The sequence below is a fragment of the Brassica rapa genome, chromosome A09 (assembly GCF_000309985.2).
Source record: "Brassica rapa cultivar Chiifu-401-42 chromosome A09, CAAS_Brap_v3.01, whole genome shotgun sequence".
In the NCBI taxonomy this organism is placed as follows: Eukaryota; Viridiplantae; Streptophyta; class Magnoliopsida; order Brassicales; family Brassicaceae; genus Brassica; species Brassica rapa.
Window position 1 is genome coordinate 21,854,890 of NC_024803.2, and position 9,559 is coordinate 21,864,448.

Here is a 9,559-nt window from a genome sequence, read left to right on the forward strand (position 1 = left end):
TTCAATTTTTTGGAATTTTAAAGATCTTTTTAAGTTTTTAGAAAATTTTGGAAGAGTTTTTATTTTTTAAAAAGAAAAATATAATTTTATTTTTAATTTAATTTCTAAATTAATTTTATAAAATCTTCTTTATTTTTTTAATTTTTTTTGGAATTTTAAAGATCTTATTAAGTTTTTAGAGAATTTTTTATATTTAATATGTACCAAATAAAAGTAAACATGTTATTAAGTATATTGAAAGTGCCAGTAGCCCAGTGGTAAAATACCTTGCCATTTGACCAACCAACCTGGGTTTGAATCCATGGGTCTACATATTTTTAATTTCAAATCATGTAAAACAACGTCGTTTCATCTCATTTCACTTAACGCCAACAATAAACGACGTCAAATATTTCTGTTAAATTTGTTGACGGCGTGCTAAATTGGCAAGTCAGCGAAAACATTGTTAATTAATTCTAAAGTCAATGAAAGTTTAGTGTTTTTTTGGTCAGCCCAAAAGTTCATGTTTCTTTTGGCAATTCGTGCAAAGTTGAGGTTTTTTTTGGATGAATTCTCGTTTTTTTTGGCTGAATTCTCGTTTTTCTCTCTCTGTTTTCCTTAGTTTCTCTTAAAGCTAATCAAACTATGTTTTTAGTGTTCTAGTCATTTGAATACTTGACAATTGGAAGGTGGAAAACTTCTATTTTTTTGTTAATAAATGCTTAAATCTCTCTTTTGGTTTTAGGCTGATGGTATAAACCATAAATCTATAACATGCCAGTTTGGAAGGAAGCCCGACGAAGACCAGATCTATAGAACCCAAAGCAGAAACGTTTAGAAAAAAATAATAGAGGTGGGACCCATACTGCTGACGTGCCACCTCAGGAAAAACTCAACTGAACTATTATATTATAGATTTATCAATCCTTATAAATTTTATATAGATTACAGAAAGTGAAGGTAATGCATTCTACCATTTGGAGTCGCTCAAAGGGGCGCACACCAATAAGGAGATGGGTCAAATTCATAATTCGGTGATGAATGAAGTCATTCAGCTGGTCCAATTCCAAGCAGCTGATATTTTGTCCCAAGTTTCGATGACAGAAGATGAATATTCTGCTTCCAACAGCTCGAGTGAGGGGCAAATGAACAAACATCATGTTTGAGATCCGTTGTGAAATATTTTAACTAAATAATATTTTGAATATGAAAAACATTTTAATTTGTTTACTTTTTTTTCTCACAGGCGGTTACACAGAAACAAAATCGTTTGGTTTGCTAAGTTCGTGGAGCACATTCTTCTTTTTCATCGGTGCAATTTACGTACACTAAGGATCTCGAGCTCATGGAACAACCTTAGAACAAAGATGAGCAGATCTAGGCGTAAGGGATCAAAATGCAACGATTAGAGCATCTCCAACCCAACCCAAATTTTTTTTTTAAAGAGAGCACACTCTTCTTTTTCGTGGGTGTACACTAAGGATCCCTAGCTCGTGGAACAACCTTAGAACAAATATGAGCAGATTGAGGCGTAAGGGATCAAAAGGCAACAATTAGAGCATCTCCAACCCATTTTATTTTAAAGTGAACAAAACTTAAGAATGAAAATTTGAAAGTTGGTTACTCCAACGATGAATCCTCAAAAAAATCCCTAAAATTTTATTTCTTTACATTATAGTTCTTGACATTAACAGAAGTTACTAATATTTATGAAAAGAAATAACTATAAAGACCAAAAAGAAAATAAAAGATAGTTATGAGTTTGTGAACAGTGAAACCTCAAATTCACAACCTCAAAATTTGAGAATTTGATGTTAAGTTGGAATGACACAAACCTCAAAGTTTAAAGATTTGAGGTTGGGTTGGAGATGTCCTTACAGACCAAACATAATAGTTATTTATTAACTGACGGAAAATCTGAGGCAAATTGCCCAAAACCAAAGACATATGGAGAAAATGAAACAAAAGCCGGGTGACGACTTCTAATTTTTTTATTTTTTCTTTATTCTTAGTGAAATTTTTTCTTTATTCTTAATGAAATTTTTTATTTTTAGTGAAAATTTTATGTATTTGAATTTTAAATATGTTTTCAATTGTAAATTTTAACTTATTGTGGTTTATAATATTTTAAATAAATATTTTAATTAAAACCCTCGTATATCTGGTCTATAATATTTTAATTTTAAAATATTATGTTCAAAAAATAAATTATTTTGAATGTTTTTGATGAATTCCCGACGGATGGATTCAAGATGGGTTTCCCAACGAAATTGTCAGAATTCATCGGTAAAATTCGGGATGGACAGGACACATGTGTTGGTTGTGGGTTTGCAACCTCGCTTAACTCTTCCTAAATCACCATTGGCCTATTAAACAAAGAGTAGAAGTCTGGCCATAATGAAATAGGATTACTCTTTTGTTTATATATATGAAGTCGTCCCGTAGAGAAAAGGGATTTCTTTCACTCTCCTTTTGGAGAATAAAAGAGAGAGAAGTACATGAAGTTATCTCATTCTGACAGCGACATGCCAACGTCGGTACCCGAAGCTGTTATCCCCACAGCGTAATTATTCTGTGTCAGCACCTCGTATATCTTGTTGTCCGCCTATGCCGTCATTCTAGTCTAGTATCAATCACAATCTCAACTTTACCAATTGAAGGTAAGCTCAAATAACCCACATGATTAATTACAAATGGCTTGAGCGACGTAGACAGCTTTCTCACAAAGTACAACTATAAACACAAAACTTCTATTATTTCTTTGATGTCGCCTAGATACAATTTCATTAATACAAGATTCTGAAACAGAATTTGGAAGTTTGAAGAGTATTTTGGTGAGTATGGGGCTGAAAAGGAAGCCTTGAATCTTCAGTAGCCAACAATTTGCCTATTTTAACCGAAACAGTCATTAGTCAGTGTTTCTTGCTAGTTGTGACTCGTATACAAAGATGAAAATTAATATAAGAATATATCAAATGACTAATACAACGAAAATATCTGGTTTTCTGCAAATCTAATCATATAAGGAAACTGAAGTTTTGAGGTTTGCCCAAAAAAAAAAAGGAAACTGAAGTTTCAGGAAAAAAAGAACAAGAATTCACTTTAAGCCATTGCATTTGCATACCCATAAGCATACAATTTCATAAATAAATAAAAAAAATGGCTCCCCAAATGGATCATCAATAGTTTCATCAATGGGTTATATGTGATTCCAAATGAGAATGAACAGAGCAATTGATTTAGGCAACTCCAGCACTAGCCAATAGCCATCAATGGATAAACTTCCTTGGAAGAAACATAGGACTCTCTACGTGATCCACGAATAATTTCCTACCACTAGACGTAGTATCTCCACTTCTTTCGAGGTCAACTCTTCTAGCCTTGTCTTGTTTGGGATCGTAATAGAGAATTGAAAACTGGTCACCAAAATATAATTGTTCAAATATTAGCTCTCCGGTTTCAATAGTACCCCTGCAACGGAAGAAGTCACAAGTAGGAGCAACGACAGAATATTTAGACCACTCATGTTTTTTGACATCCATTAGAACCCATAGGTCGAATTTACGGGTCAGTGAAACATTTACTAAGGCTATCTTTCCGTTGTAGCGCACCAAATCAGACTCAAAACGTGATATGATTTGAACATCCTCAGGTAATGTAATAAGACTGAACTCTTCAGATCTCAAATCAAAGCCCACTACTACAGATCTTCTGTCAGTGAGGTTAGACCACGCTCCATAATAAACAACCCCATTATAGCATATACCTTGTGTTCCTGGGTAATACGGATACTTACATTCGATCACTCTCCATGATTCTTGAGCTCCTCCTAAAGTGAGAACTTGAGACTTTTCAAGAACCACTGATCCATCTATATCATGAACGAAATACATGGAAAGAACTTTATATAGATCATTAACCGGATCATATCCAAAAAAGATTACGTCAGTTATGGCATCAGTTAAAGTTAGGAACTGGCCCGTGCTAGGATTCCCAATCACGACAATACTAGAGTCATGATCTACACAACAGATCAAGCCATGGACTGGTGGAGAAATTTGACACCCTGGAAGAGTAATACTATCACCAAGAGACAGTCCACCCGAGAGAGAAGAATAGTGAGAACGCCGCGTATCATGACAGTAGCGATGGAGAAGAAGACGTGGCCGTGTGGAAGAACGAGTAAGGTACAAGTCGTTGAAATATTTACCGTGGATTATAGATAACCAGAGTTTTGACAGGCAGATGAGCCTTGACAACGATCTCGGAGGCAGCTTCGTAAGAATCTCTATTATCAAATCCACAGGAAGAGAAAGAGACTCTGTATCATCTCCTTCCTTTGACCTCATGATCCTCCTTGCTCTTTTTTTAATATCTTATACCCTAATTCAAGTCTGCTATCTTAAAATAAAACTAGAATCAGATCCGCAGATTATGTTTTCATTTATAATAATTTGTGTATAAAAATATATGATGTTTTGTATAAATTATAGTTGTTTTAATTTGTTTTGATGGTCATTATCTTATCTTATCTTATTTTATTTTATTATATATATAAAGTATTGTGCTCTGCACACAGCCCTCCACATTATCAGGAAGCATGATGTTTTTTCTGTCACGTGTCATGTCAATATTTAAGCATTTCATGTTTATGTTTCGGTGAGTTACGTTGAGTGGGCCAGTTATTGTGTCTGAAAAATTCATCGGGTTCTGTTACTGTTTTCATACAGGCGCAGATGTTAATAGTTTCTTTTTCCTTTGTTGGAGACGCAAAGCAAAGCCGCAGATGATGATTTTGGCCGACAGTCTTCTCTATGAAAAACGTTAACGGTCCAGCTTCTCCTCCTCATTGATGATTCTGAGAAACGTCTGCAGTTATGGTATTCAATCAACTACGTCCACTTCTTGAGCTTCAATTCATCGATACAATTTTTCTAAACTCTCTGTTCAGTCTTCTCTTGGAGATGTCAAGTCTATACGCTTCGTGGAGATTTTTCTTTCATCTCTACTAGAGATTTTATTGGTAAATTTTGTCATCTGGGTCATTTGAATGCAAGAAATAATCTCTAAAACTATATCTTGTGGAGTTGTGGGTATAGAAAAAAATCTGTCATTTTGAACTCTATTTATGTATATTTCTCAGCTCAGCAAAGTCAGATTTTTTGGGAACTCATATTCCATGTGAATATATTATCAACATACATCTCTCTTGGAAAGGGCCTCACAATCTCCCATCAATAGAACCTCCATGATATTCTCGCCGACGATACATTAAATCCTGTCGCAACCTCCCTTTCTTGCGTTAGATTTCTATCTATCAGTTCATTATATTTTTAATACTTTTATCATTTGCTCATGATCCTATTTTGTTGCTTCGCGCCCGAAATTATGCGTATTTGGATTGTTCAACAGATTGTCTCTAATAGCTTTGTCAGTAAAACAATTGCGGATCTGGACATCACTGAAACTCTTCATCATAGAGATAAAAAACACCGCAAACATGAAGTCGAACATCTGATTGTGCAACAACCATCAGATTCAACTATTGAAGAATCAGCTTTATTTACTACAAGAAACAGTCTTTAGGTGACTCGATCTCTTACCTTCTGATGGCGGGTAAGAACAGTGATCAGCTCAATCTAGGGATTTCGAATTTGAAATCACTAGAGACCTGCAACTTGAAGAAGATGAATCTAATCGAATCTCTTTCAAGGCTTCTCGAACAAGATGAATTGAATCAAATCTCTATCAAGGTATAAAGCACAAAGCTAGTTTATTAATTCTTAAAAGCGTGTCTTACTAAGCCATAAGAGAGTTCTTTATATAGAACTCTTAAACCGTCTTTAAAAACCTAATCCTAATAGTAAAAGCTTGATAACTTAAGACTCAAGTAAAAAGGAAATATTCAAAAAGGAAAGATGCCGTTAAGCTTCTAAGATGCTGCTGCATCAGGTCCCTCGGGGTGAAGAGGATTTAACCGCGAATCGTGAGGCTGGTCCGGCGGAAAATAGCGGGATAGGTACTTGACATTGAAGACATCCGAAGTAGTGATATCAGAAGGGAGACGAAGGCGATAGGCATTATCATTGATACATTCCAAAACTTCTAAGGGCCCAATCTTTTTAGCTTTAAGTTTGTTATAAGCGTGTGCAGGCATACGATCTCTCGTTAAGACTGCCCAAACAAGGTCGCCGGTGTCGAACACAAGGTGTCGTCGATGAGCATCAGCCGCTGTTTTATATTTTTAAACCGAGGCCTCCAAGTTACATTTAGCCTGAACATGTGTGTCGACTAGATGGTCCAAAAATGTTTCAGCATCACCATGCAGACGTGTCCAATCGGGAAGAGTAGAGAGATCCGTAGGAGCCCGTGGAACGAGTCCGTAAACAATCTCAAATGACTGAGGCGAGTACTGCGGTTGTGAGCATGGTTGTGAGCAAATTCTGCTTGTGGTAGTTTTGAATCCCAAGACTTGATTGAAGTGCCTACCAAGCTGCGCAAAAGATTACCAAGGGAGCGATTTGTAACTTTTGTTTGCCCATATGTCTGAGGATGATATGCCGAGCTCATATCAAGACTTGTGTTCAATAATTTCCATAAGGACCGCCAAAAGTGACTAAGAAATCTTGAATCTCTGTCTGAAAAAATCGACAAAGGTAATCCGTGAAGTCGGTAGATTTTACGGAAAAACAGCGTAGCGACTTGGACTGCATCAGTCGTGCGTTTACAAGGTATGAAGTGGACCATCTTGGAGAAGCAATCAACCACCACGAAGATCGAGTCATACCCCTTTTGAGTTCGTGGTAAACCCATCACGAAATCCATACTGATATCAGTCCACGACTGAGTAGGTATGGGTAAAGGGAGATATAAACCTGCATTTTATGCTTGCCCTTTAGACTGTTGACAAATAACACATCTTTCAACAAAGCGTTCAACGTCGCGGTGGAGCGAAGGCCAAAAGTATGATGTTGTGATAAGGTGTAATGTACGATCCCTCCCTATGTGTCCCTCGTTATGGAGCTCTGAAATAAGCTGTAGGTGCAGGCTACAATCCGGTATGCAGAGACGGTTATCCCGTAAGAGGAAACCGTCTAAAGCATAAGATGAAGAACAACCGGTTGAAACTGCAGTCCATATCGGACCAAAGAACACGTCGGTAGGGTAAAGGTCCGCGAAGGAACTAAATCCGGGAACAAACACATGAAGAACTGCAAGTAAGTGATGACGTCTACTCAGGGGGTCAGCAACACAATTACTTGTACCTGAAGTATGCTTGATAACAAAAGTAAACTGCTGCAAAAATGTGATCCAGGACGCATGGCGAGAAGAGACTTTATCTTGAGTACTGAGATATTTGAGGGCATCGTAATCGGTATAAAGGACGAACTCTTTGTGAAATAAATAGTGGCGCCAATGCTTGATTGCTTGTACGATAGCGTAGAACTCAATATCATACGTGCAGTATCGAAAACGGGCACCTGCGATCTTTTCACTAAAGAAAGCGATTGGTCTGTTTTTTTTGACTCAGGACTGCGCCAATACCGGTTTTAGAAGCATCAGTATGTAGTTCGAAAACTGCAGTGAAGTCGGGTAGAGCAAGAATAGGAGCGAAGTTTAGCTTTTCCTTGATAATGTTGAATGAAGTTGTCGCCGCTTGGGTCTATTCAAAAGATCCCTCTCGAATGCAATTAGTTAAAGGGGCCATGATCGAACTGAATTGAGGCACAAAACGGCGGTAAAAGGAAGCTAAACCATGGAAGCTTCTTGCTTCGGAAATTGTTTTTGGCTCAGGCCAAGACTGGATAGCAGAGACTTTTGCCAGGTCGACTTGTAGACCATTCTCAGAAACGATATACACCAAAAAGTGAACCTGAGGTAGACCAAAAGCACACTTCTTGATCGTTGCAAACAACTTGTCACGTCGCAGCACTACTAGAACTTCCCGTAGGTGCCGTAAGTGCTCTTCCAACGTTAGACTGAAGATCAAGATATCGTCGAAGTAGACGACGACGAATTTGCCAATAAAAGGCCGTAATGCTTGGTTCATAACACGCATAAATGTGCTTGGTGCATTTGATAATCCAAAGGGCATTACCATCCACTCGAAAAGCCCTTCTCGTGTCTTGAAAGCTTTTTTCCACTCATCTCCTTGACGAATGCGAATTTGATGCTAACCGCTTTTTAAGTCCAATTTGGAGAATATACGTGCCGTTCCGATCTGATCCAAGAGGTCATCTATACGGGGAATCGGAAAGCGATAACGTACTGTGATTTTATTCACCGCTCGACTATCGACACACATACGCCACGAACCATCCTTTTTTGGTATTAGCAATGCTGGGACAGCGCAAGGACTCATACTTTCGCGTAAAAATCCTTTTTGTACCAATTCTTCCACTTGTTTGCGTAACTCTGCATGCTCGGACGGACTCATACGGTAATGGGAGCTGTTAGGGAGATTTGCGTCTGGAACAAAATCGATCTGGTGTTGTATGTCTCGCAACGGAGGAAGTCCCGGCGGTAAATTACTTGGGAACACATCGGAAAACTCCTTCAGAATGATTTGAAACTCTGGACTTGGTTCTTGTTCAAGTGAAGGTGATGAGGAATGTGTCATAGTTAAGACGTAGACAATCTTTTCTTTGCGCAGCGCTGCTTCAAAGGGTTTCTTGTTTAGTAAAAGAAGTGGAGATGGTGGTATAGGTGTTAGAGGCGATGATGGTATAGGTGTTAGAGGCGCTGGTGGTGTAGAGGCGAGAGGCGTCGGTGGTGCAGGTTTGAGTGTGAAGGTCCGATTTTGAAACTTGAACGTATATGTATTGAGAAAACCGTCATGTAGCACACGTCTGTCAAACTCCCAAGGTCGACCGAGCAGTAAGTGACAGGCGTCCATTGGTACTATGTCGCAGTAGATTTTATCATGATAAGAATCACCGATAGAGAAAGCGACTAAAGCACGTCGTGTAATAAGGACGTCGTTTGTTCGTTGTAACCATGCAAGTTTGTATGGAGCCGGGTGGTGCTCGTCCTGGAGTGAAAGTTTCTTAACAGCGTCTTCAGCAATCACGTTCTCGCTGCTGCCTGAATCAATAATTAGTTTACAGACTTTTCCTTCAATCGTGCAGCGGGAGTGGAACAGGTTATTCCTTTTTGGAAAGTCTTTTTGTGATCGTGGTGCTAGACAAGATCGTCGTAGCATCAACGATATACCAATGTCGGGTTCGAGTTCTTCTGGAGAATTGTCAACATGGTCGCTAACTGTATCATCAATTTCAAGCTCGACATCACGGCCGGATGAGTCAAGTAGTAAGCCTCGACGGTTCCTGTTCGGACAGGCGGACTGTCCGTGACCGGGTTCTCCGCACGCAAAGCAACGTAGGACACCAGTTTTGGCAGGTCGATTTTGATCAGCCGGAATAATTGCCGTCTCAGTCGGAGTTGCGGGTGGCGCTGTAGCGGTGGGAGTGGTGGTGGGGGTCATAGATGGTGATCATTGTTATTGTCGCGATGACTTCCATGAAGAAGAGCTTGTTTTATTTTGAGCCTCCACTGTTAATGCTTGCTGGTGAGCTTCCAA

At 38.6% G+C, this 9,559-nt stretch overlaps 1 protein-coding gene across 1 annotated transcript; it reads right to left on the bottom strand.

Annotated features, from left to right (window-relative positions):
- Positions 1-400: 400 nt before the first annotated feature.
- LOC117128185 (F-box/kelch-repeat protein At3g04660-like) lies at positions 401-4,382 on the bottom strand. Its single transcript, XM_033280049.1, has one exon. It carries the CDS (start codon positions 4,326-4,328, stop codon positions 3,249-3,251), a length of 1,080 nt encoding a protein of 359 aa, XP_033135940.1. The 5' UTR covers positions 4,329-4,382; the 3' UTR covers positions 401-3,248.
- Positions 4,383-9,559: the final 5,177 nt, after the last annotated feature.